Raw genomic sequence first — 26,212 nt, 5'->3', positions numbered from 1 at the left:
AATTCGGCGAAACTATGCCTTCGGCGATGTCATTTGGCCGACACAAGTCATGCCTTGTGTGTAAGCCTGCTACTTAAACAGACTCCCCGACTACGCATGATCCCTCGAAGTAAAATTTCCTTGATACCAAGAGCTGAAGACCTCGATTACCGCTTGAAATGGATCAGTTTATCGATATGAACGAAGACAGCTTTGGACGACACGATACTGGAACACCTTGCCCGCCATATCGCCCGAGGATGCAAGAGTGTGTTGTTACCCAGCCCAGCCCTCCTTCGTATCGACAAGCCATCTCATCATTCAATGAAGATATCGCCCAGATTTCAAACGAAGAGGGGAAGGAGACACCACAATCACAGGGGCAGTGGCTACGTTGGATCAAGCGCGTTGCAGACACATTCAAACCCGCGCCTGCACCAGTAGGGTAAGTCTTTGTCTAGATTGCTCGAAACAATTTTCTCAAGCATACATATTTCGTGGCGTGTACTGAGAGTGGAGGCATAATAGGAACGTCAATCAAAAGGTCGTTATCTTCTGGCCGACCACAGCCACCTTTACTGTTGTAGAGTCTGTGTCACCTGTGCAAGCAGACAGCAAGAGTGAGAAGTCCAGTTCTTCGAAATATACTCAAATGTCCCGGTCTAATGCTTGAATGCTTGGCAGATCCCGATATGTGCTTTGGATCATGTTGCCGCGCGTAGCGCAGGTTGTGTTCCGAACGAAAGGTTCCAAAAGGCCGATACAACGTATGTATGTACTACGAACGGGGCAAATTTGACGAAGAACCCACGACGTAAATATTGCTAATGATTGGAATAGAGAATGATCTGCTGAAATTGTATTGGTGCCAGATGTTTTGATTATTTCTCATTATCTCGAAGTAACAATAGAATAGATGATCGCCATAGCAGAGCCTAGAGTGTACGGTACATTTCTGCTCATTGAAGCCGATAGTACTTAGTGGTGCTCTGCATCTTGCCTGTCCCGATGCCGTCGTTGGTGCTCAATTTGAGGGACAGCTCCTCCGCTTGGTCTCTTTTGTTGTTCCGATAGTTCGTCAAGATGACGTCTGGGGCGAAAAAGACATGTCCCGGTCCAGCAACTCTCTTTCCGTCGAGGTATATCTCCCAGCCGAAGTGCGCCGTTTGAGTCTTGCCCACCGGCGGATTATCAGCATCTGACCCCATCGGCCACGCGTTAGTTGACTGTACTTTTTCATCACGAGGGGAGTATCAAAATAAGAAGGATGCAATACCCCAGATGACCTCCAGCTCGAACGCCTTCGCCCCGTCGCTTTTGGTGGCGACGAAGTGAGCGTGAACCTCGACGATGCCCGACTGGTTGTGCTTGTCGAAGGCACTGGCGTCGACGCTCTTATTGATGCCTTTGGCGATCTCAGCACTACCGACGCCAAGTCCACCGGGGTAACTGAGCCGGCTAACAGCGGTGGTGATTTGGGATTATAGCTCACGAGCTGCTTGAGCCTGGCTTTCGAACTGTTGCGGGGACATATCGAGCTCAGTCGAAATATCGAAAGGGTTTGAGAACCTAAATAGCGGAGAGCGAGTTGTCACCAAGAGCACTTCGTAGAAATTAATGGCTTTGGAAGTATGCTTGATCTCTCCCATTCAAAGACTCATCAAGGAGAGTTCAGCGAGGTGATGTTGAGGAGGTGTGGCTGGCTGATCTCCTCACTACTTGAGACATGAAGCCGCATCTTAGTGGACGCCTTGATTGAGCAGACGGATAGAGCGGGATGGATTAACCAGTGGCCGTCTTCATTTGACTTTCTTTACGAGCGGAACCATAGATCTCCGAGTTATGATCTGCTCGGTTTGTCTTTTCTTTTCTTTTCGTTTTCAGGTTTTACTTGGCCAAGAGACAGGCTTATGCAATTAACCATGGAAGCCAATTGTCTAGTTGGAGTGCATCTTGGTACCTGCAGCGGTAATCTTGCCAGATGATATTATTCCATGAGCGGGATTGTAGAATAAACCACCGCATCGGGACCGTTTTTGTCGTTCGGGGTCAACAATCGTGCATCAACGTCATGAGCATTTGCACCTGGTTCATCTATCTGGCCAGGATGACAAACACCAATATCCAGCGTAACATAACATATCAAAGCACCCATTCATTCAACCAGCATCTACAACGTTCCAAAGATCCCAATTACCCCAGCTTTATCGTCCCTCAAACCCCGGCAATCTTCTCCCCTCTCAAGCTCCGCAGTAGCAGCTCGGCAGACCCCACCCAGCCGGCGCGAACACCACGGCGAAAAGAGCAAGGCCACTGATAATCGGATATGCCACGCAAATTGCAACGTTGCTATCACGATTGCACAGAACAGTACAACTGCAAGGCACGCTAACTACAGCTCAATGATACGATACCGATGGGTGTTCCTGAGGGGTAAAAACCGGCCTGTTGATCCGCGGCTGTCACCTTCTACAATCGCACAGCTCCTCATTTCGGCTCGCCCCTCATTCGGGGGTTACCCCGCGCGCCGGGGAGCCATCGTGTGATGTCAGTTGGTGATCGAGATTTGATAAAGTCGTGGTTATATAGCATAGCTAGCTGTAGACAATATCTGAAAGGTGTGGTCACTGAGACATTGCCATTGGCGAATTGCATACTTTAGTCGTGACGATGCGGTTCACGACAGCTCTTGCTTCGGCGCTGACGCTCGGCCTCCGCGCCGCAGCGGACGCGCTCCCCGGCCTCCCGACCGTGCCGTACACCACCACTGGCGGCACCCTGCCCTCCGACTTCTTCAAGAAGATCATTGTGCACGAGCAATTTGCGAATTCAGTCGACGACAAAGGCGAGACGCTCATCCCGCCGACCCTACGCTCCTTTGCCGAAACCTTCTCCGAGGACCTCGCCTCCGTGCTCAACCTCTCCATCCCCGTCACGACCGGGTCCGCAGCAGAGCAAGGCTCCATCTTCCTCACCCTCGACGAAGACGCGTCCAAGTTCAAAGATGCGGCGGGCAGGGAGACATCGGAGGGCTACGCGCTGAACGTGACCATCGACGGCGTCCGCATCGCCGGCGCGAGCCCGCTCGGGGCGTGGTGGGGCACCCGGTCGGTGCTGCAGCAGATGGTCCTCGGAGACGGGGCGGTGGAGCTAGGGTACGGGGTTGATAGCCCGGGATGGGGGACGCGCGGAATGATGGTGAGTTTTCCGGCTTTTTGCGGCGTTTATGGCGCCGATGAGTTTTCTTACTATGGCGGGCACTTGCGGATGTCGAGATCATCTCCTGTCTACCGAGACTTCATGCTCTTTACTATTCTTGTAACGTCGATTGTCTCTGTCGTCTATGTCGTCTCAGTCGTCTCTATCTCTCTCTACTGTTCCTATTTCTATTATCCTTGTCATCTCCTGTATCTCTTCAACTCATCTGATCATTGTGATTATCACTACTTTCAACATCTCGAGTGGCCCTGCTCCTCATCCTCTCCATCACCCAACACCAAACCCTCAACCCAAAATACTAACACCACCTTAGCTCGACATCGCCCGGCACTACTACCCCCCCTCCTTCCTAATCGAAATGTGCGCCTACATGTCCTTCTTCAAACAAAACACCTTCCAGCTCCACCTCTCGGACAACCTCTACAACAACGTCGCCATCTACTCCCGCGAGCGCCAGCTCTCCCTCTACGCCGCCTTCCGCCTGCTCTCCGATGACCCCGCCCTCGCGGGACTCAACAAGCGCGCCAACGAGTCCTACACGCGTGACGTCTTCGATGATATCCAGGCAAAATGCGCCGCGCGGGGCGTCACGATCCTGCCCGAGATCGAGGCCCCGGGGCACGCGCTGGTGATCTCGCAGTGGCGGGAGAGTCTGGGGCTGAGTAGTGATTTGAGTCTGTTGAATGTGTCGAACCCCGAGACGATTCCGGTCATGCAGGATATTTGGGGCGTGTTTTTGCCGTGGTTTCACACGAAGACGGTGAGTATCGGGGCGGATGAGTACGTTGACCCGACTTTGAGCGAGGAGTAAGTCAACCCGTGAACCTGTGTTTGAGCATGGCACTGATAGAGGGGCAGGGCGCTGGTGGGCGAGTACACCCGCTTCGTGGACTCGATGAACGACTACATCACAACCACATCCGGCAAAAAGGTGCGCATCTGGGGCACATTCTCCCCCGCCTCAGGCGGCGACGTGAACAAGTCCGTCTCGATCCAGCACTGGGCCAACTTCGAAGCCAACCCGCTCTGGGATTTTGTGAACAACGGCTACGCGGTGCTCAACTCGGGCGACTACATCTACACCGTCGGCAAGTGGTCCGAGTGGTACGGCCACGAGCTGAGCCTGGATTTCATCTTCCACGGGTCGCCCGACGGGAGCGCGTTCGCCCCGAACGTGTTTGACCGGGAGAACGCGACGAATAACGCGGCCCGGGACAGCGCGGCGCTGCTGGGGCATGTGGCGCCGCAGTGGAACGACTTCGGGCCGAACGCGACGACGGTGACGGAGGCGTATTACCAGTGGAGGGACGGGCTGCCGGGGCTGGCGGACAAGCAGTGGGGAGGGGAGGTGGCGGAGGAAGCGTATGGGGGGTTGTTTGCGAAGTTGCAGCCTGCTGCGCCGGGGCAGAATCTTGATCGGAGGATTCCGAGTGTGGGAGAGACGATTGTGGAATATGACTTCACTCAGAGGAACGGCAGCGCGGTGGAGGATCTATCGGGCAACGGTTACCACGCGGAATCTTCGTGCGAGCTGGGTGACGAGGGCGCTGTCTTGACGCCGTCGTGCAGCATCACGACTCCGCTCACGCAGAAGGGACGGAACTACACGCTCTCGTTCTCGATCAAGCCCACCAGCGCGGCCAAGGGCGCCATCTTCAGCGGTGGGGACAGCGGGCTGTGGTTCGGCAACGGGACGGTGGATGCGGTCATGTTGTTCTCGGGGGAGAGCACGTATGCGCTGAACTACACGTTCCCCGTGGGGGAGTGGACGGAGGCAAAGCTCGTTGGGCAGGGGAGGCAGACATTTTTGGACGTTGGAGGGGATAGGATGGAGTTCTTGACGATCATGGGATGGAACGGGGCGAGGTTTGTGTGGCAGCCGATTGCGGTGGAAGCTCCCCTGGCGACGGTTGGAGGGGGCGGGTTCGAGGGCGTCATTGGGGGGATGAAGCTTGTTGATGGTGCGTAGGATAGATGGGATTCAGACAAGCAGCTGGTTGCACACACCCAGTTGTGTTATCCGGAATAATACTGGATGCCTCGGCATGTTGCGGCATTCAATTTCGATGAGGCTCATCAGGGCTTGCTCTGCACAAGTGCTTGAGAACAGAAATTCGCTGTCATGCAGATGGACGGTGTCTGAGTCGTAATTACGTCGTGACGTGAGATTTCCGAAGCCTGATTTCCGAACCTGATTTCCAGACGCATTAGCCTGATCTTGAAACCTGGGTCCTCATTCTTTGCGCATGTGAGAGCAATCACGCAGCAACAATGCCAAGCATCGTGGTTACCGTCTGCTAGAAGGTTCTAGCGACAAAGAAACGGCTTCGGATTTACTATGCGCAGTGTGGTCGTGATCAGCGGTCGTAGGTTGAACCCCGGGCGAGCCGTCGAGTCGATGTCGCATTCAAGGCTCGATGCGGGTGGCATGGCCGCCCCGGGGGGGCGATCGGGGTCTTCGGGGTCTTACGTAGTGAGGAGGCCGGGGGTGGTCGTCCAGGGCGAGGTACGGTGGCATTCGTCGGGATGCTCGCCGCAGGGATGAGGGACGGGCAAGGGGCTGAATCAGGGTCCAGGAAGGGTTCTCAGGCGATGCTCATTGCTCCGAGTAGGGCCCCCAAACAGGCTGCAACGGTCTGCTGGTCTGCTGACGGTGACGATGTGAAGCACAGCAACAAAGGCGTTGGCAAGAGAACAAGTGAACATCCAGGGAGCGGGTTGGCGAGGGAAAAGATGAGATGAGATGACGATGGTTTGGGCTGAAGGTGGGCGCGACGTATTTTCGTCTCATTTTTTGGGTGTTGCATGAATGTGGCACCGAAAAGAATGGGTGAAAGTGACTCGACTGATGATGAATTGCTGCTATTCATAAACTCTTGGTTGTGAAGAGATGAAAGTGTTACCATCCACGGAGAAATGGACCAGAAACGAATGCGCGCTTTGGACCCCTAGGACCCCTCTTGTCCAAGTCTCGCATTGAGTGGGTGGATGGATGAATAGAGACTGGACGATAACCCAACGGCGACGGCGACGGGACGGGAGGAGGCCGCTGAAGAAAAGGGGTCCAAGATGTCGAGCTGCGTGTTGGCGATGAGGGAGACGAACGGGCGCGTGGCTCATGCAATAGCAGAGGACATAATGCCGCCGTCAGGAGTTGGTCAGTGGTAAGAAGTGGTGATGGAGGATCATGAGGTTGCGGTCGAAATGAAGTGCGTGTCAGAGCTGCAATCGGAACTTGGAAGGCGCATGGGGTACGTACCGGTAATAATGGGGACATTGGACCTGCAGCAGGAAGCAACCTGTCCCGAAACGGGTACGTACCTGGCGGTCCTTCCCTTCAGTAGTCTTTGCCGGATCTCTATTGGCCGCACGTGAGCAGCCATGTGCGGACACTGTAGAGTCACGGTACGGGATTACAGCATATTTGCGGGGCCTGTCAGAGTTCACAGGGAAGAGCGGCTCCACCATGTCGAGAAGAGGGAAAGAGCGGGTCGCAACGAGTCAATTGCCCTGCTGCTTCCCAGCTTCCCGCTGCTGCAATTTATCAGATTCCAAGTTTCCAATAGCCAGTTTTGAGGGGCTGATCCTTCCCTTGGACATTGACTTTGGCGGCCGCACTGTGGAGGGAGTGCTGCATTTGCAGTGCACCTGCTATTGTTGAGAGACGCTGTTGCTGTTGCTGCTGTTGCTATTGTAGCAAGTACGGAGTGCCTGTGACTGCTCTTTCTGTGGTTGCCGTGTTGAGAGATGCAGTTGCTCTTGCTCTTGCTGGTGTTGCTCTTGCCGCAGTCATTGCGCCGCGGAAGGTGCACTCCAGAGGGATCCTGCCTGTTTGATGGTTGCGCTTGCCCGCCCTGCCAACAGCTGATGGGGCTCAGGAAAGAGCGAAGAATGGCGCCTGCCTGGCGGTTGCAACATTGACTGAGCAGCAATTCCATTCCCTCCTGCCCATCACGGCATTCCTCGAAATCTTCCATTCCTAGGCTCATCGATCAGCTGCATTCCCGGCATCTCCGATTTGCATCGATGCCAGCCTTTTCTCTCCTTTCCACCGGCCGTCCATCAACACGAACAAGGGGCGCTACGTTGGGGGCTGACCAGGGGCACACCAACCAAGGGCTAACCACCAGGGCGTACAGATGGTGGGGGTCGAATTCAGGGATCCCGGAGCCAGTCCCGTCACCGTCGCACCCTTCTGGTTGGCCGTTGCGCTGCCTTCAGCCGCGAGTCTGCCATCGATGCATCGTCAGACTTTCATCAATCATCATCAACGAAGGTCGTCGCTCCAAGGAAAACAATGGGTTCATCATGATCACCTAGGTCGTCAGGTGGAGGATGACATTGCCGACAATGGCAAGGCGGTGACCGTTCAACCAGTGATGGGCGGCCGGTGACCATCGGATTGGCACTGCGGCAGACATCCTTCGCTCATGATGCCCACACGACACCGGCACTCAGTGTACAGATATCTCAACTCACACCACAATGCCATCCAACCCTCGCGCTGCCTGCGGATACTGTTACACCGAGCCAGAGGCAGATCCATGATCCCCATACCAAAGGCCCATCACCCATGGCCCACCGCCCACAGCAAAAGAGTCTGGCCGCTCTTCAGAACCCACGAAGCTTTGCCCTACGTTACCTGAGTTCGCTGATCACTTCTTCTCGCCATCGAAATCGGCCTCGGATCTCGCTGCCCAAGTCACAAATCACACTTTGCAAAAGGTTGATTGGCCGGGGTCTGCGTGTCTGCGTCTGTGTCTGCCTCCTCCAGCCGCCACACCACCATCACAGACAACCCCCCAAAGAACCATCTGTGCCATCCCACCACCATCCAACTCGACTGTTTTAGCTTCTGCCTCTGTTCGTTTGTCGTCTTCAGGCCGCGAAACACGCTACAAATCTCTGCCTTCCAGAACACGTGTGGCTGCGCTAGAGCGCCTCCAGACCCCTAAACCTTGGTCCCAAGAAACCATCGGCTTCGTCCAGCCTCTACGCAGTACACTATGCAGAACGCCGCCTGATCGGAACACACACTCAAACAGTCCTTAGTGGCCACACTTGCGGCGTGCCGCCAGAGGTTGCAGCGGTTGGGCATCTGAACTCTGCTCACCTTTTCTTTTGGCCTGCCCTGCGGAGTCCGGCTCATCTGTCGCCAAAACATCAGGCTTGGGCTGCAAAGAGACAAGCCGCACACTTTCTTCGACGGCCACTAAAGCCTAGCGCATCTCAGAATCTCCGAGGGACACCCCGGGACACGCAAAACGAAGGCAAACGACAGGCTCAATCGCCCAAACCAACACACACCCAGGTCACGCACGCCGTCCTCCTCCCGCGCACCGCAGCGCCTCGACGGTGGATGGGCTCATGGGAAAAAAGGAGGGGCAGTTCTGATGGTTGGATACCTAGGCAGGTACCTTGGACGGCCGGCCCATACCACGGGCAAAGTCGATATGGTCCATGGACCGACGACGGTGGATGCCATCCTGCCCGAAGAACCGGTTTCCCATCCAGGGCAAGGATAGCCGCTGGCTTGGCCCATGCCGTTCCATGATCCATCTGCCCTCTGCCCGCCTGCTGCCCTGCAACCATGGCCGCACTAACGCACCTTAGGCGAGCTGCAAGACCAAGACCACCTCCATGTCTTGCCTGCCTTTTGTTGCTGCTCAGTGTTTTGCGGGTGCTGCACTCTCACTCGCACTTTGCTAAGCACATTGGCCACTGGACTGTGCCCGACCAGGTCCTGCCCCCCCCCAACCGTCTCGAACAGCGCCCATCCCGGCTTCCGGGATCCTTGTTCCACTACAGCGGGGAGGAGCGGCATTTCAGTCATGCCCTCCGCCTCACCTCAGATGCTTGCCTGCGTGCTGCTGTCGTTGCTCCTCCTCCTTGGCCTGGCCTTGGACAAACTGTGACGACAACACTGAGAACAAAACCTCTCCATTGTTGTTCCTGCCGCTTCCCAGATCCCATCGTCAGACCATGGGCAAGACGAGCTTCATCGCAAACCTACTACGACCCTGAATGAAGCATGAACAAGATATCTGAAGGCGCCCGTGAGTGGGAGACATTCAAGTACGCAACCACTTGCTGTCAGCTTGTTCGACGAGGTGTAGCTCTGGACCAAGAACCGATTTACTGACAGTCGATGCGTCTCTAGATATGATTCTTTCCACATTCCCAGTGCCGTCTTCAACAGCCCCGACCGCCCGATCCCGTTCTCGGCTCTCTCGTCGTCGCCCGACACAGGCCTCACTGCCTTTGCGCAGCTGGGAGCCCTGCGACTGAACGCCTCCCGCGCCCTCATCTCCCTCTTCGACCGCCAGCACCAATACATTGTCGCCGAGGCCACCAGATCTGTGCCTTTGACCCCGAACGCAAAATACCCCTCAGTAAACCACCTCTGGCTTTGCGGGACTGCCATTCCACGCGCTTTTGGAATTTGCGAACATGTTCTCGTCGGAGCAACTCGTGAGGAGGTGCAGGCCGGCGGCCCCGTGGCCAGTGACGACGAACTTCCTGTGGCCGTAGTCCCAGACCTTGGCGCTGACCGGCGCTTCTGTAACCGCCCATACATCGACGCGGCTCCGTATAACCGCTTCTACGCAGGTGTTCCGATTCGCTCCCCAAAAGGCATCAACATTGGCGTCTACTGCATTTTCGATGACCGCCCAAGGGCTGGGCTCGATGCCGACTCGGTGCAATTCATGAGAGAGATTTCCCAGACGGTGATGGATTATTTGGAGTCGAGGAGGGTGAACGAGAGCTATCGTCGCAGCGAACGCATGGTCTATGGCCTGGGCGATTTCATTGGAGGCAAAGATGAGACCCCGCCAACCACTAAACCCCCGTCGCCGAGATCTTCATCGAATGGGTTTGACACCCCGGCGACGTCGCCGCCGGAGGAGCCACCGTCGCCGAAATCTGGACCCATCGAAGCCATTCGACCGAATATCAACCCAATCAGTCGAGATCCTGCCGCCTCCCCGTCCAAAATCGACTCGAGTGATTCCGTCGAGACCACCGCATCGACCGCGACCATAGCTACAACAACATCAAGCTCTGCGCCCCCAGACCCTCGTTTGACGGAAACTATCAAGATCTTCTCACGGGCCGCCAACGTCATTCGCAAGTCTTTGGAAGTAGATGGTGCACTTTTCCTCGACGCCAGCATTGTGTCATTCGGCGGTCTCGTTAGCGGTCCTCGTAGGGCGAGCGAAGTCGCGGATAATCGCTTTTCCAGTAGTGACGACAGCATGTCCGAGAGATCTGAGGATGCCAATGACAGATGGTGCAAGTGTTTCGGCAGATCGTCCACGGTGGAAAGCGTCATGAATAGCGGCGAAATCCCTCAGTTCGGCCGGAAGACATTGCGAGAACGGTTCCTTAAGAAGTTGCTGCGAAGATACCCCAACGGCAAGGTCTTCAGTTTCGATGAAATGGGACAATGGAACCACGTTGACTCTGAAGGTGACGACACGGACCTTACTCCGACAGAGGATAACGAGCAGTTGACCCGACCCGAGACCCGAGCGGCGCACTCGTACTTTACACGACGAAACGAGGCGAAAACGATTGTAGACATGTTTCCTGGGGCGAGAAGCGTAGCAGTGGTACCGTTATGGGATCCTTCGAAAGAGCGCTGCTACGCTGGAGGGTTTGTGTGGAGCAAAAGCGCGTCTCGCATTCTCACCGCGGATGCCGACTTGCCGTACTTACGTGCATTTGGCATGGTTACAATGGCAGAGATTATTCGTCTAGACGCCATCATTGCGGAGAAGGCAAAGACAGACATCCTTGGGTCACTCAGCCATGAGCTCAGATCGCCGCTTCACGGTGTCGTTGCTGCGGCGGAGCTGCTTCACGATACTCAGCTTGACGCATTCCAAGTGGACGTCATCCACACCATTGAAATCTCGGGCAAAACCCTGCTCGATACAATTGATCACGTAAGTCTTACATGAATGGCCCTCTCGGCATGCCGCTTGCTAATATGATGCAGCTGCTTGATTACAGCAAAGTCAACACCTACCTGCGAGCTTCTAGGTCTCAGAGACGTAACAACGGACCGGGACGCGGGTTGCGCCCGGAGGCATCAGCTTCCATCGAGTCAGGCATGATGACATTGGTCTCCGACGTACACCTTGACTTGCTTGTCGAAGAGGTCATCGAGAGTGTTTTCATCGGCCACAGCTTCCAGCATATGGTTGCTTCTCAGCTGGCACGCCATGGCACAGCTTCCGGGCCGCCTACACCTGCTCAAGAGAAGTTGGACGCCATTGCTTCCAGCGAGGGCCTCGGCCACAAAAGAAAGCCTTCGGAGACTCAGCCTGCCAACTTGAAGGACGTCAAGATTCTCGTCGACATTGATCCGAACTTTTCGTGGGTCTTCCATTCCCAGCCCGGCGCACTTAGACGGATTATCATGAACCTGTTCGGCAACGCTCTTAAATACACATCGAGCGGCTTCATCAAGGTCCAACTCAGACAGGAAGAAGTGGTTCATAAGTCGGCGAGGTCAGCATCCATGGTTGTTCTTACCGTAACAGACTCCGGCAAGGGCATTAGCGAGGATTTCCTACGCAACAAGCTCTTTACCCCCTTCTCTCAAGAGGATGCCTTGGCTCCGGGCACGGGTCTTGGATTGAGTCTGGTAAGGCAAATTGTTGCAACACTCGGCGGCACGATCAGCGTCAAGAGTCAGCTTGGCCATGGAACTAGCATGACCGTGTCAATGCCACTCGTGCTTTCACGCAAGGCGTCTAGCCGCGGACGTAAATTCTCAGCGGACTTGAGCTCCCTAGCCGGCAGGAGACTCTCTGTCCGCGGGTTTAGTCGGGGTCTTGATAGCTCAGAAGAGCTTCGTGCCGGGGGCCATGATCTCCCGGTCGAGAGTCTTCCGCTCAAGTGGCTGGATGTGAGCATCACGGACGAAAGTACAGGAGCTGCCTCTTCTCCGGCGGACCTCACACTTTGTAGTGAAGAAGCATTCCGGAAGCTTGACGCGTCTCACAGCAGGGGCAATGAACCACCACTGGTAGTCGTTTGCGCCAATGCCGAGTCAGCTCAAAAGCTGGCGACCTCCTACAGGCGGTCTCGTCAACAGACAGTGATGGAGTTTATCGCACAACCGTGAGTAATGTGGACGGCAGAATATGTGCATGACTAACATGTAATCAGCACCGGACCACGAAAAGTCGCGAAGGCCCTTGCTTGTGCTCTTGATCGATGGCAGCAGCGACAGGCTGTAAAGCTTGTGGCTGCGGGGCCGGATGCCATGTCCGGGCCTCTCACGCCCAACAGCGCGTTGAGGGCGGAACTGTCCCCAGGGCGTAAGAGGGCTCAATCTGAGAGCATCAAGAGTGTTAGGATGGCCACGACCCCAGACGAAATCATCACGCAATCACCGCTCGATAACTGGATCGCCCAGCCTGATCCGGATTTCACACTGAAACTTCCCTTCCGCCCCGCCGCGAAGGCCGCTGGCGTCGCATCGACCGCATCCCCAGCATCAACGCCTGGCACTGCTACACCTCCTGTGCTTGCGTCTTCATCAATGGCCAAGACCATAAATCAACAACAAGAGTTCCTTCTGGTGGACGACAATCCAATCAATCTTAAAGTTCGTGCGTCCATTGAAAGAAAACGAATTGCACCATGCTAACAGTCGCAGATTCTATCAGCATACATGAAGAAACTGAACAAGAAACATACTACAGCGACAAACGGGCTGGAAGCTTTGCAAGCCTACACCGCGCAGCCCAACAGATTCTGTTGCATTCTCATAGGTATGTCGACATCATGCATAGGCACGGGGGAGGAGTCGCTGACAGTTTCTCAGACATTACAATGCCCGTCATGGACGGACTTGAGGCTACGAGGCGGATTCGAAAGTTTGAAAGAGCCCATCACCTTCCGCCTGCGGTGGTCATCGCCATTACCAGCTTGGGGTCGGCCAGCGCGCGACAGGAGGGCTTTGCTAGCGGCATGGATCTCTTCCTCACGCGGCCAGTGACCATGACGGAGCTGGTGAAGATCCTCAAGCAGAGGAAACTAGTTGATGACGATACGGAAAAGCAGGTCCTTGGAAAGTGACGTGACGCAGTAGACGATAGGCGTGTTGGAGACACGGAGGGTTTGTCATTTGGCGGGTTTTTGCAAGGCGTTTTGGAGGTTGACGCAGGGTATGATTAGTCCCGGACAGGACATAGAGAGGGGCTCAAACGGGAGCATGCGATTTTCAACAGGCACGGGACAAGTCTCGAAGGGGGATTTGGCGCGGTGAGACTTTTATCAAAAGACAGGCGGTGCTGGCAGGTAGCACCTAGTAAGTAGTCAAAATGGAGCAGACACGATTCACAGTCGGCATTCGGGAAACAGAGCCCACTCTGTTCTGGACTTGTCGGGTGGCCCCGGCGACGATGGCGGTGGCATGCATGTGATGGACCAATTGAGGCCCCTGAGAACGACGCTGACCGCTACTGCATGATAAATATTGTAAAAGAGAGTAGTGATCGATGATGAAAAAGGGAGGTATAAATGAAGTGAGGCTGATATAAGCTCTCTCACACGAAGGATGCATTCTAGAAGGCTTCTGGAAGAGTTTACATAGTACGTGTATGAGGCGCTGATTCTGTGCGGCCAGGTGGTCGTGTGGCCGCACGGCTTGTGTCATCGGCAGTGGCCGAAGGACGCGTCGCTTGTGTGGAAATTGGCGAGAGATGGGGAACCTCGGCTTTTGATCGGCATAATGGGGCGGAGGTGCCAGGGGTGCGTTATCTTTAGCGGTGACGCAGATGGATGACTTTTGGGGTTCAAAGCTGAGATATCGTGAAGGGAATCAACTCAATGGTTTGAGGGAGAGAATTGAGGATGATGGGAAAGGGATGAGATGAGGTGATGGGAGACATTGGATGGATGGATGGTATGGTAGGATAGGCTGGCAGGATGAGACGGCGTATTGGATGGTGGTCGTGGTATCGGGCCGAACGGTATCGGTACCTTGATGCGGTTTCTCGCTGGCTGATAAGGAATCTCCCGGGGACCCTGATTGACTTGCCTTGTGTTTGTGTCTCTTATCAGTCTGTTTTGTATGTGCTTACGGAAGATGCCCGTTACGGGAGAGTCTTGGTGTGTCTCGACTCATGAGGATAGCACGCACACACTTCGTTTCGGGGAATCTCGTTGTCGCGATTGTGTATTTGATGATCCGGGTGTTTGGCGATCTGATGTTTTCCGAGATAGGATGCCCGGCACGCTGGGGATTAGGGGAAGCGCGCGTGTGTGAGTGAGTATGGATGATGGTGGTTTCGTGGGTTGTGGAAGCAGCAAGCTGGCGAAGCGCCGTTATCTTTGGAGGTGGAGCGGGAGCGCGGTTGCTTTTTGAGGTAAGGGTACGTAGTTTGGCTTTGGGGGAGCGCGGTCCGGGTGTGATGTGAGTGGTTGAGAAGGACTTGTTGGAGAAAGACAGGCGATGGGGGAACGAAGCACGACGTTGCCGGCATGAGGTGAAGTTTATTTCTGGGAGTTGGGGTTTGTGGGGTTTGAGGGACTGGCGTAGCTGGATTGTGAGGCTTATGGAGATGGTTCTTGGCAGATGGGGATGTTGTCTGTCCTGTCTGTTTGAGAGGTTCAACAGGTGGTGATATTTCGATGTTGCTGGTGATGAGTAAGGACAGAGTTCGTCGGCCAGCTCCAATCGACCCAATCCCAACAAGATGGCAGACCAGACGTTCCTTTTAGGTATCACTGCCGTGAAGGCGGACGGCATGGCTTGTACGGGCTTAGGCCCGGGCTCACCGAGCCACACCCTGAGGAACCGTGAGGCGTTAGGATTCGACAGCGATAAGGTGCTCCTGTCAGTGTCGCTTCATTTCTCCTGGGAATACTCTAGCCAGGGTCTTTCTCCGGGGGTGCGAACCGCTGGCTCGTCACCTCCAAGCTTTCCCTTCCCCCCTCACCAGACCGCGCTATAGATGTAACTGACATGTCGCCCTAGGCCGAAAGGGCTGATCGTCGTTGCAGCTGCTGGGCTCGTTACAGCGCAGCTCGTCGCGTGTGTCTGCGGAGAGAGAGGGGGAAGGGGGGATAGGCAGGCCGCATGACATCACGGGCTGTAAAACAAGCCTTTCGCTGCTGTGTCCTCCCTGCTACCGATCCTGCGGACCGCGGTTGGGAGCGCCCGGAGAACTGTCTACGTGCGAGTGTGTTAGGTCTGTTATCAGCTTACAGCGTCCCAGCTCTCGCGGCTATTCTGTCGGAGAGGGAGGGACGTGTACGCCAATCCGCGGGCTGTTTGATATCTATCTCAAGTGACATGCTCATGATTCAGTCAGTGGCCGCAACACACCCAGAAACAGACAGACAGAGAGACAGAGACAGACAACATCCACCCAACCGAAAAGCCCCGGGCGGACACTGCTGATACGCACGAACCACCTAACCCCATAGATCCATTTCTCTCAGTCCACAATCGAACATGACCCCCCTGGGCCCGAGATATCGCTTGTTATGAATGATTGCCTTGACAAGCGCCTGAACCCAGCCCAGCTTCACACAATTCTTGAAGATAGTCGTGTACCCGCGGTTGCAAGTCCATGTTAACATCGCCCCGTAGATACAGCGTCGTCTCTTGTCTACGGACTAACACTCTTCCACGCAGCCAGCCGCACCAGCGAACAGGCCATCAAGCCCATCTCGGCCAATTCAACGTGTCTCTATCTATCTGCTCGTCTGTCTGCTCTCGGTCTGCGGGGCGTGGGGGAGAGGCTAGCGTGTTGGAACTGGGTCCCCCCTCACGCACCCCCCCGATCCCGTTGCATTGGGGCGCCGCCGTAGCCCAGGCCCCAAAGATGGATCTCCTCCGTTTCTGTGTCATTGAATTGTGTCCTTGGTGTAGTTGCTGACGGCGTTGTGTGTGTGTGACTCGACTGGATCGACGGGCAGACCACGGCATAGCTGGGTTTCCATGCTGGCTTGCTGTCTCTTTCTCCAAATCTGCCGGGCATACTAAAAGAGTCGCTTAACCCTCTTTTCCCCCCCATTTCCCGTTTCTTCCCTTTCCCCAATTGAAGCTCGCGTGAGTGCGGTTTTATCCTTTTTTTGTATCTTTACTTGTATTTTAATACAGCCGGGTCTTCTTGTTCACTCCTTTTAAACCGGCGCTGCTCCCCTGCGCACGGCACCTGTCAACCCGGCCCAATCCTCCCGATCCTGCGCGAACCGGTCGACAGCGGGATTACACACACACACACACCGACCGCATCCTCCGACCTCAACATCGTCCACCGGGACACACCCCTCGATACCGAACTCACACCACAACAGCACCCAACATGTCGGATTCCATCCGCTCCGTCTCAATGGGCGAGGCGCCCCCTCGCGTCTCGGCAGACCAGGCCCTCGCCCGCCTGGGCTACAAGGCCGAGCTCCCGCGCAACCTCTCCATGCTCTCCATCCTCGGCCTCTCCTTCGCCATCATGGCCGTGCCCTTCGGCCTCTCCACGACCATGTACATCACCCTCACCAACGGCCAGGCCGTCACCGTCCTCTGGGGCTGGGTCCTCGTCTCCATCATCTCGCTCTGCATCGCCGCCTCCCTCGCCGAGATCTGCGCCGTCTACCCGACCGCCGGCGGCGTCTACTACTGGTCCGCCATGCTCGCCCCCGCCGGCTGGGCGCCCATGGTCAGCTTTGTGGATGGCTGGCTGACGCTCGTGGGAAACTGGACCGTCACGCTGAGCATCAACTTCAGCGGCGCGCAGTTGATTCTGAGTGCGATTAGCATTTTTAATGAGGACTTTGTCGCGAACGAGTGGCAGACTGTGCTGTGCTTCTGGGCTGTGATGCTCGTGTGCGCGAGCGTGAACGCGTTCGGGTCGCGGTATCTGGATCTGATCAACAAGGTCTGCATCTACTGGACCGGCGCCTCCGTGCTCATCATCCTGGTCACGATCCTGGTCATGGCGCCCAGCAAGCGCTCTGCTGAGTTTGTGTTTTCGCATTATGATGCTTCGGCTAGTGGATGGCCCTCCGGGTGGTCCTTCTTCGTCGGCCTGCTTCAAGGTACATCACAATTTGTATAGGAACGATGAGAAAATATGAAGCTAACATTGTAAAACAGCCGCATACACCCTCACCGGCTACGGCATGGTCGCCTCCATGTGCGAAGAAGTCCAAAACCCCGAACGCGAAGTCCCCCGCGCCATCGTCCTCTCCGTCGCCGCCGCCGGCGTCACCGGCGTCATCTACCTCATCCCCATCCTCTTCGTCCTCCCCGACGTCACCATGCTCCTCGAGGTCGCCAACTCCCAGCCCATCGGCCTGCTCTTCAAGACCGTCACCGGCTCCGCCGCCGGCGGCTTCGGCCTGCTCTTTTTGATCCTGGGCATCCTCATGTTCGCCGGCATCGGCGCCCTCACCGCCGCGTCCCGCTGCACCTACGCCTTCGCCCGCGACGGCGCCATCCCGGGCTACAAGCTCTGGAGCAAGGTCAACCACAAGCTCGACATGCCGCTGTGGGCGCTGTTCCTCTCCACGGCGGTCGACTGCGTGCTGGGGTGCATCTACTTCGGTTCCTCGGCGGCGTTCAACTCGTTCACGGGCGTGGCGACGATCTGCCTGTCAACGAGTTATGGAGTTCCCGTGCTGGTGAACTTGATCCAGCGCAGGAAGGCGGTGGCGAACTCGCCGTACCCGCTGGGCAAGTTCGGCACGCTGATCAACTGCATCTGCATTGTGTGGATCGTGTTTGCGGTGGTCATCTTCTGCATGCCGGTTAGCTTGCCCGTGGACGCGTCGACGATGAATTATGCTAGCGTGGTGTTTGCTGGATTTGCGTTCATTGCGGTTGTGTGGTACTTTGCGTACGCGAGGAAGAACTTCCACGGTCCGCCGGTTGCGAAGGAGGAGTTTCAGCCGGGCGAGGATGGGGTTATGGAGGGAAAGGTGCCGGCTGGGGCTGTTGATTCTGAGACTACGGGAAGCGCGGAGAAGAAGTAAAGAGGGGATTGCATTTTGGTTGTGATTTGCGATGATACCAATTTTTGTACTAGTTGTTGAGACAAGACATGTGTGCGCACGCACAACAAATATCGACCGATGAGGAAGAATTTAAATACGAAGCCTACGTGTCAGCGGCCAACTTTCAAGCTTGCAACCGTTTTCCAAATATCGAAAAACCGATGGGTTTTGGTCGCTGGGTAGAGTCCACACGCGTGTCGTCTTCCTAGTCCCCCTACTTATGTTTTCTGTGCCCAAGCGACTGTATCTCCTATGTACTTGGTTTCGTCGTCGTTGTCGTCTTTTTTTCGTCGTCGCTGCGATCGTTGTCATTCGTTCTTATCCTCCTCGCCCATCTTCTTCTATACTACTCTCTTCGTCATCGAGTTGTGCACACTAGTTAGAGCAACAATGAGCACTGCCCGGATAGCCAACTGGCACTACCCGACTAATAAGACTCTACTCATTATGTGAATATCTCGGTTATTATAGTGAACACGTGTGGCTTTTTACTCGACAACAACGTGGAATGACGTTTCTTACCTGGCTCAAGCTTTCGATGCCAGGTAGAGTTGAGTGTCATGATACGGACTCTTGTCCTTTCCTATGTACGAATAGCGCACTCTGAAAGTGTGTTGTATTCGAATTGCTTGGTCAACTTTGGTTATGAAGTCGAACTAACATTCTTGTCTAATGAAACTTGAAAGAAGAAGTAGCCAACCGCAGAAAAGGCCACACATCTTGCCGTCGCAGAAAATCCACACCTTCAATACCCCTTTACCATGCTACAGCTTGATGGCTTAACATGTTGAATGAGCAGGCGAGATATCTTGTCTATGCCCTTGGCTCTCTTTGTGAAAAAGCTGAATGAAGTCGTGGGAGAAGACGAGAAGGCCGCTTGACACCAAGCTTGGAGGGTGCACCTTATAGACCATCTGGCATCTCGCCACTGACCAAACGTTGACCAGCTCGTCCGTGCCGAATTCCGACCAGCAGCCCTGTGCTAGCAACGATGAATTTCGCGACCAAGCCGTAGAAGACGGTCCGCGTGTTCTGATGAGAGAGAACCTATTTCCACTGATGTCGTCAACTACCTCCGCCTGAAAGATGCTGCGCGTGCCACTGCTTGGTACCCGGGTCTCTATGACTGAGGATGATCGATTTGAGCAGATGAACAAGGCGTGAACAGTGTCATTCGTTCGATGCAAGATGTCGCATCGTTTCTCGGAAATGGTGTGTCGCATCACCAATGTTTCTGCTTTTGGCTCCACAAGCGGCTTGCAATACATGATGGTCGTTCCATCATTAGATATCGCCACCGGGGTCTTGCCGGTGATATCGTGCCATACATTTTTTCCAGAGCAAAGATCTCGCACCGTGACGCCCGCTGGTGATGAGACAACCATGAATCTGGAGTCGGTAGAGAAAGTAGCTGCTGGCGAGGTCTCGAATATAGCGAGACTAGAATGATGCCCTTCTATGATGTGCGGACGCCCGGTTTCGATGTTCCATAAAACGTGGCCGTCGCCATCACCTGAATTGAACAAGTACTTGCCGTTTGGTGAGAGTTTCATTTCGCCGCGCTGTTGATCCTTAAGACTCTGTAAGCACTGGCCGTTTGCTATGGACCAGATATTCAACTCGATGGCGTGATGTGAGTTTGTTACAACAACCTCGCTATTTGCAGCAAGAACCCCGACGGTGGTGACGTCGGCTGAATGCTTCGAAAGATATTCTGCAAGAGCTGAAATGTTGCGATCAATGAAGCATTTCGCATCTCCCAGCTGGTCATGCAGTTTTCCTTTGAAGCCCTGATTATCTCGTCAGCGCTATGTTCGAATACACTACGGGGAACCTGAGCCATTCTTACCTCCACCAGACGCAAAAGTCTCTCTGGAATGCTCATCGCCTTCGGACCCTCTCCGAGAATGATCAAAGCTTCCAGCCAGTGTTTGAGATAGTTCCCTAAAAACACATGGAAAGCATCGCCATTTTTGAGAGCTACTCCTGATTGTTCCAAGTGATCTACCAGGTAAAGACAGGCATACTTTACGTGGCCAGAAAGATGCCTCTGAACATCGTGGCGGCCGAATTTGGAAGGATGCTTTTCAAGCTGCAGCCCACGCATGCCATGCTTCAAGCATTGTTCAGTCGAGAGTATGTTGATACAGCTGATTGCAATCTGCTCCTGCCTGTCGCTGATGTCAACCATGAACTCTCCTGCCGACGGGCTCAGCAGAAACGTGCGAAAGGAGGAGTGGAGTAGTTTGACTGGCGACTCGGTCCCCTCGGAAAAGTCGAGGACGGGTTTCAGAAGGCACACCATGCGGTGTATTTCAGCAACCCCGCTTCCTGTCAGATAAGCTATTGATTCGATTGACATTGGCTCTTTGAGAAAAATGATTGTGCCGATGATACGGTGAAAGCTTTGAAACAGACCATCAATCTCCCGGTCCGAAGCATTCACATTGCCTTTCAGCTTCGAGAGAATAGGAAGATACGCAGCATCCATGTTGCTAATCGTGTTTCCACTGCTGATGGTACGCATCACGTACTCTAGTTGCTCCGGTGGGCTTCCAAGTCTGTAGTTGTCGACAAAACGACAGACAGCCGCGGCGAAATTGAACAGAGGTGTAGCGTGTTTGGTGAGAGTATCGAGTGTATCCTCTCCTGGCCAACCCTGGGGAATCCTTTGGGAGGGGTTCTTATGGTGTCTCCCATTCCACCTGTCCCGAATTATTGACAGCTCATGAAACAGGAAGGTTCGAATGTCCTCTTCGATAACGTGTTTCGTTACTTGATGGAAGATAACCTCTTGGACGTGACCTTGGATGCGGTCCAAGGCGTAGCTCATTGAGACTTCGGGTCGACTAGTAATGAAAACTTTCAATCCAAATGACTCATCCCTGGCTATCTCGGACAACAGAGAGACAATGATTTCGGCACTTCTCTCATCTGCACACTCATCAAGAGCATCGACAACGATGACTTGGGTCGAGCTCCGGGGCAAAGTGGACGTTTGCTGGAGTGGCCTGAGAATGAGCTTCTGAAATTGCTCACTAATTCCCTTGTGCGAAATACCATAAGTCTCATTGATTGAGGTGATGATGTGCGGCTGAAGGCTTGGTCGCATCTCGGACAATTGTACAGCCAAGGTACTGAAGAAGAGAGAAGCATTGCTGCGATCGCCCTCTCCTCTTCCGAAGAAGAAGCTGGCTCCTAAGACACTTTGGTCTCTCCAAAGGGCTGTCATGGTGCGACATATTGTTGATTTTCCGGTTCCTGCCATACCACTCAGCCAGTAAATGCGGTGATCGTTTGCGTCCTCGCTCCATTGGACTATGTCCTTGAGCAAGTTGTCTCTGGTACCCGACAGACAAATATTTTCATGTTGATTCTTGGCAGAATCATGCATTGCGCCGGTTGAAACGACCAGTCTGTTTATGGTATCATAGTTTATCTTGTGCTCTAAGCGAGATATATCCTCTGTAATGAGCTGAACTAGTCTTGTTAGATGCACTTTCGTCGTTTGTGCCAGCGAATACTTACGTCTATCTTCAATGAGATCAGTGCGTAACTTGTCTCTTATCCTCTCGTTATCCAAGTAACTTGATGGTATGTAGGAAAGCAAGGTGCTCGCATAAGCGGCTGCGGACATAGCTGCATAGCCTTGCCACAGTTTGTTCTTATGCGAATCGGAATAATCACAAATGCCTCTGATGACCAGGCATGGGAAGTGATTCATGAGCCCTGCTGCTTCCATTTCAAAGCAGAGGACACCCATATCCTTCGAAAGTCTATCCCGTACTTGAGCGTTCTTCATGAGTTGATTGCCAGACGCGATGAGTCCATAGAAGACCTCGGGGTCATCCTCGTCATCTGTGCGAGGAGGTCTGGGGACTAATAATCCTGGCGCCACGGTGTGCAGATTGTCAGGGTCAAACACCACTTCGCTGCGGAAGAGAAGATCTGTCTCAGGTGGAGGTCGCCTATAACCTCCACGCAGCTTTGGATACTTGGATAATGCATCCTCAATTTTGGGGTGCAGGTTGTTGCCCTTTATCATGAATGCGGCCTTCAGAGTCATAACAGCTGATAAGAGTATTTGAGGTGGCGCGTTCAAAGATCCCGTCCTCTTAAATGATTGATCCTGAATGGTCTTCCCCGAGTCGTACTGCAAAACGCCAGGATATTGATCCGTTGGAGTGCTAACTACAACATCTCCCAGACGAATATCGTGGCTCGGGCTTGGAGCCCCCCCACCGATACCGACCATTAGGCCGATGCGAATGTTCGGAAACGACATAATCATATTTCTGGCGACTACAGCTGCGGAAGTCAGGCCATATGTCCCGTTAGGTAAGACTGCAATGACGACATTGTGTCTCCCGATCTGACCGAGCGTGTACGAATTATTGTCGTAATGTGGGAGTTCGTGAGGATTCTCGTGAATTTCGTCCAGAAATGTTCTCGCTGCGATGTACTCAGTAGCGATAGCACTTATCCAACCAACGGTATACTTCGAGAAGTCAGTCATTTTTACGCCAGGCGGTTTTGCAGCGTCGTTTTTGTAGAGTCATGTGCGTTCCTTCAGTCTACGGTGGAGTTTGGCAGAGTTAATCGATGAGCTTTGCGGACTGTGCTGTGGGTGTCACGGAAAAACTTCAAGAAGCAAGGGAGAGATGAGGGGTTTGAAAAATAGTGGTCCTCGTGTCGCGGTTCATCGGCGTTGCTGATTGGAGTTCAGCCCGTGTATGCGGGCTGCTTTGGGTAGCGCCCAACGCAATGAGATGCATGCTTCTCTTGCAAATTGCCAAGAGATTGCATCGCCTCGCGATTCGAACGGCTGTTTTGGTCGAATACTTAGTTAAACGCTCACCATACGAAATGAAAACCCATCCCCCATGGTGCAGTGACTATATAATTTCACTAGGTACATACCCTTTCTAAATATTGCGAACACCCGCATGCGTGTTTTCTTCATCGCTGTGCTCATCGCTTCTGCCCTCGTCTCAGGCTTCGTCTCCCGCCTTCTCAGTCTCTCCTCAAATACTCTTGCTGTTGAATTGTCCACATTATTTCGGGGCGCGCAGGTATGCTCACTATCCTTTAGAAAGATGACATATCTCCATGTGTTGTGATATCAACGACTTGGTAGACCCAACCCATCTACAAAATCTACACTCAACATAAATCAAAGTCGTAGCTCAGCTTGTACATAGCCTCATCCTTCCGAGCGCCATAGGTGTTATGGTTTTTCTGAATCCCAACCATCAGGGCTTGCCCACGGAGCTTGAAGCGATTGCTCGAAAAACCTAGAGGACTGTCCGTCCAGGGTTGAGAGACCCTGAAGTTCTCACACTCTCGCAGAATCAACGAAACTCTCACAGGTCGAACCCTTGCTTGTACGGAACGCATCCCTAAAGAAAGGGAATTCTCGGGCCGAATGATTAAATCGGTGTTTAAGTCAACGTCATCCGGGGTGAAAGCGAGGAAGGACACTTGCTCGTCCTCATTACCTTGAGCGCATACCATGAAATGGCCACCGTTGAGGTCACTGAAGGCCAACATGTCTGTCTGCACTCCATGTGCTGTAATCTTCTCAAGGGTTGGGGCCTTATCATCACACCAGTACGTGGCGTTGGGGCCGTAGCCCAACAGATAACTCCAAAGACAGAAGAATGCGTCATTAACATCCAAAGCGTCAAACGGAGACTATAAGGTATGAGCGGCACATCCAAGGGTAGTGGGTTCCTATCGGTTGAGGATACTCACTTGCTTCATGTCCTTGAGAAAGTCTTGCACGCTGGTTATAAGGAACTCGATGCACTCGAGGGGGTCAGCTCCAGCCTGAAAGTCCATGGGTGTGCTTTTCCAGAGCGGCTTGACGAAGACCTCATCCCTAAATTCCTCTAGAGACTGGGCAGGAAGTGATATGTTTGAACGTAGCAGGATGTTGAAGTTCCTCACTCTCAAAGCATTCCCTCGAAGTCGGGTCTTAGGCCAACAAGCCATCATCGGAAGGCCATGAGAGGCCTGGCCCTCCCGACCAGAGGATCTTTCTAGAATCTCTTTGACGAAATGGGGTCTGTCGGGAGCCGCAATGCGCCAGTCAGGTACCCAGGCGGGTAATTCATCGGAAGTTCGCCGATGCCAGGTGTGGCATAGTAACCAAGAAAGCAGCCCGTTCCGAACAGCTTCAGCAGCGAATGCAGTGTAAACCTGTGTCATAGACTTGCGGTAGTCAGGAACAATGCAAAAGAGTCTCTCGTGAGGCTGAGTTCCAGCCGAATACGCAGATGATTCTGATTCAATGTAGCCGTTGGTCTTGTGATTCTTCGGCTCTGTGGTCATGGACACATCCGATGATAGTGCTGCAAGAGCGAAGATACGATCCCGAGGATCAGCACATCCAAAATGACTGAAAGCATGGAAGTTCTCAAGTAGACTGTGGCCGGCTCCGGTTTCTTCGAGAAGCACAAGACTTTTCCAGATATTCCGCATCTGGATTACTGAATCGATAGCTTGTCGGTTCTTTGCCCCGATGAGTTTCCCAAGCTTCGAAGTAATTGCAATCAGCTTGGTCCATGACAGCGATGTTGTTCCGCAGTGCATCTCCACGTCGTGGTTACGCACAACCTCCTGGATGATCCAGCGGCGACTGAACCAAGGTCGTTGAAGTAAGGCGTCCAAGGAGTCGAGAAGGGCCTTTCGCTGGTCTTCCTCGAGCGTTGGACCGACCGTTCTACTCATCCAGCTGAGAGTGCGCATGGCTGTCTCCGCATCAGCGTCGTTTCCGAGCCAGACCAGGACACCCTCTGCCCTGCGATAGATGTCGGACATGAGCGGAATCTGAGAGCTTTTCTCGCTGTCGTCTTTCTGATTGATACACACAGCATCTGCCCAAAGAATGCGGGGCCTGTCTTTGAGGCGGAAGCGGCAGAGAGCATCGAAAAGACTCTGCGTGATGCGGAAACAGCTCTCATGTCTGTTCACATGCAGAGTGCGGCAGAATTTCGGTTCACCCCATGTGTAAGATATAGCCTCGAAAGTAAGAGCGTCTTCTTGGTCGATGTCGATTTCTCGGATATAACATTGTAGTTGGGCATCAAATGATTGCGAAGGTAAGAGGTGAATAGCCCGGATGCAGCGACCAGACTGCAAAGGAGCGTAGCCGTACTCCATGAGGACAATATGAGATTACGAGAGAATAGGGAGCAGTGCAAGATCAGAGTGCGCACAGCGACATGCGCGAAGGTTGAGTTGAAGGTCTTGGTCATGCGGGAACGAGAAGGACGACTTCAAATGTGAGATCCCAAAAGATCGGCCATTACAACTTCCGAGGAACTACGCGCCGGACCGCACGCGAAACGCCCTGTTGGTGCTCCCTTGTTTCTTCAACGCCAACTCACCCAGTTGGAATCCACAAATTTTGCAGCTCGGAATTTGACCCGAGAGGCTACTCCGCTGGCTTGGTAGTGTATGCTCCGACGGTCAGTCACTTATTTGTCGCGCGCTAGATTTGAGAACAAGCAATCAAAGAGGAATCAGACAGAATTCAGAGAAACGAGGCACGCAGATAGATGATGATGATCGTCTTGAATTCGTCACCGAGGCGGAATCGCAGGATGAACGCTACGTCCAAGATCATTGGCTGAGGAGACTTTGTTGGAAGTTGGAAGGACGCCTGTTGGTAGCTGTCCAGGGATGCTTGTCTCGGCGGCTAGCTGGCTGAACATTGCCTATGAGAAGAAGAAGATTCGCGCGCGGGTGGTCCAAGAATGGCCTTGATCGTAACAGTTTCCATAATAAACTCGAAGCCAACAAGTAAAGCGCCCATTCAATTGGAACTCGACACTAATTAAACCCAACAATGGGAGCTTGACCGGAGGCAGGTCATGGCGTAATCGGCGTGTTTCCGCAATTGTGGACTCCTCGAAAGGAACAGGTAAGGTTGGCTGCAGTAACTAGTTAAATGGCCGATCCTTCGCTCGTTGCAATGTTCCGAGTGAGT

General features: G+C 53.8%; 5 protein-coding genes across 5 annotated transcripts; 3 read left to right on the top strand and 2 right to left on the bottom strand.

Annotated features, from left to right (window-relative positions):
- Nucleotides 1-938: 938 nt before the first annotated feature.
- On the bottom strand, nucleotides 939-1,511 carry CGCS363_v007952 (uncharacterized protein; the record flags this gene model as incomplete). Its single annotated transcript, XM_036639801.1, has 3 exons — nucleotides 939-1,177; nucleotides 1,256-1,384; nucleotides 1,472-1,511. The coding sequence occupies 3 exons, from the start codon at nucleotides 1,509-1,511 to the stop codon at nucleotides 939-941; spliced, it is 408 nt and encodes a 135-aa protein (XP_036493926.1).
- A 1,138-nt stretch (nucleotides 1,512-2,649) lies between these two features.
- nahA (Beta-hexosaminidase) lies at nucleotides 2,650-5,167 on the top strand (the record flags this gene model as incomplete). The annotated part of the gene is made up of 3 exons (XM_036639800.1): nucleotides 2,650-3,177; nucleotides 3,512-4,005; nucleotides 4,057-5,167. The coding sequence occupies 3 exons, from the start codon at nucleotides 2,650-2,652 to the stop codon at nucleotides 5,165-5,167; spliced, it is 2,133 nt and encodes a 710-aa protein (XP_036493924.1).
- A 4,062-nt stretch (nucleotides 5,168-9,229) lies between these two features.
- Nucleotides 9,230-13,293, top strand: AHK5-1 (Histidine kinase 5; the record flags this gene model as incomplete). The annotated part of the gene is made up of 6 exons (XM_036639799.1): nucleotides 9,230-9,273; nucleotides 9,359-11,147; nucleotides 11,201-12,330; nucleotides 12,379-12,820; nucleotides 12,872-12,986; nucleotides 13,040-13,293. The coding sequence occupies 6 exons, from the start codon at nucleotides 9,230-9,232 to the stop codon at nucleotides 13,291-13,293; spliced, it is 3,774 nt and encodes a 1,257-aa protein (XP_036494056.1).
- Nucleotides 13,294-16,532: 3,239 nt separating this feature from the next.
- On the top strand, nucleotides 16,533-18,198 carry TPO5 (Polyamine transporter TPO5; the record flags this gene model as incomplete). Its single annotated transcript, XM_036639798.1, has 2 exons — nucleotides 16,533-17,262; nucleotides 17,321-18,198. The coding sequence occupies 2 exons, from the start codon at nucleotides 16,533-16,535 to the stop codon at nucleotides 18,196-18,198; spliced, it is 1,608 nt and encodes a 535-aa protein (XP_036494595.1).
- An 800-nt stretch (nucleotides 18,199-18,998) lies between these two features.
- Nucleotides 18,999-25,383, bottom strand: CGCS363_v007948 (Heterokaryon incompatibility protein 6, OR allele; the record flags this gene model as incomplete). Its single annotated transcript, XM_036639797.1, has 5 exons — nucleotides 18,999-20,009; nucleotides 20,069-21,699; nucleotides 21,748-22,717; nucleotides 23,731-23,913; nucleotides 23,974-25,383. 5 exons carry the CDS (start codon nucleotides 25,381-25,383, stop codon nucleotides 18,999-19,001), a joined length of 5,205 nt encoding a protein of 1,734 aa, XP_036494594.1.
- Nucleotides 25,384-26,212: the final 829 nt, after the last annotated feature.

Source organism: Colletotrichum siamense (genome assembly GCF_013390195.1).
Source record: "Colletotrichum siamense strain Cg363 chromosome Unknown KSG_Cg363_contig05, whole genome shotgun sequence".
NCBI lineage: Eukaryota > Fungi > Ascomycota > Sordariomycetes > Glomerellales > Glomerellaceae > Colletotrichum > Colletotrichum siamense.
The sequence above is the reverse complement of the archived record's forward strand: the minus strand, read 5'-3'. Positions and strand labels throughout refer to the sequence as shown.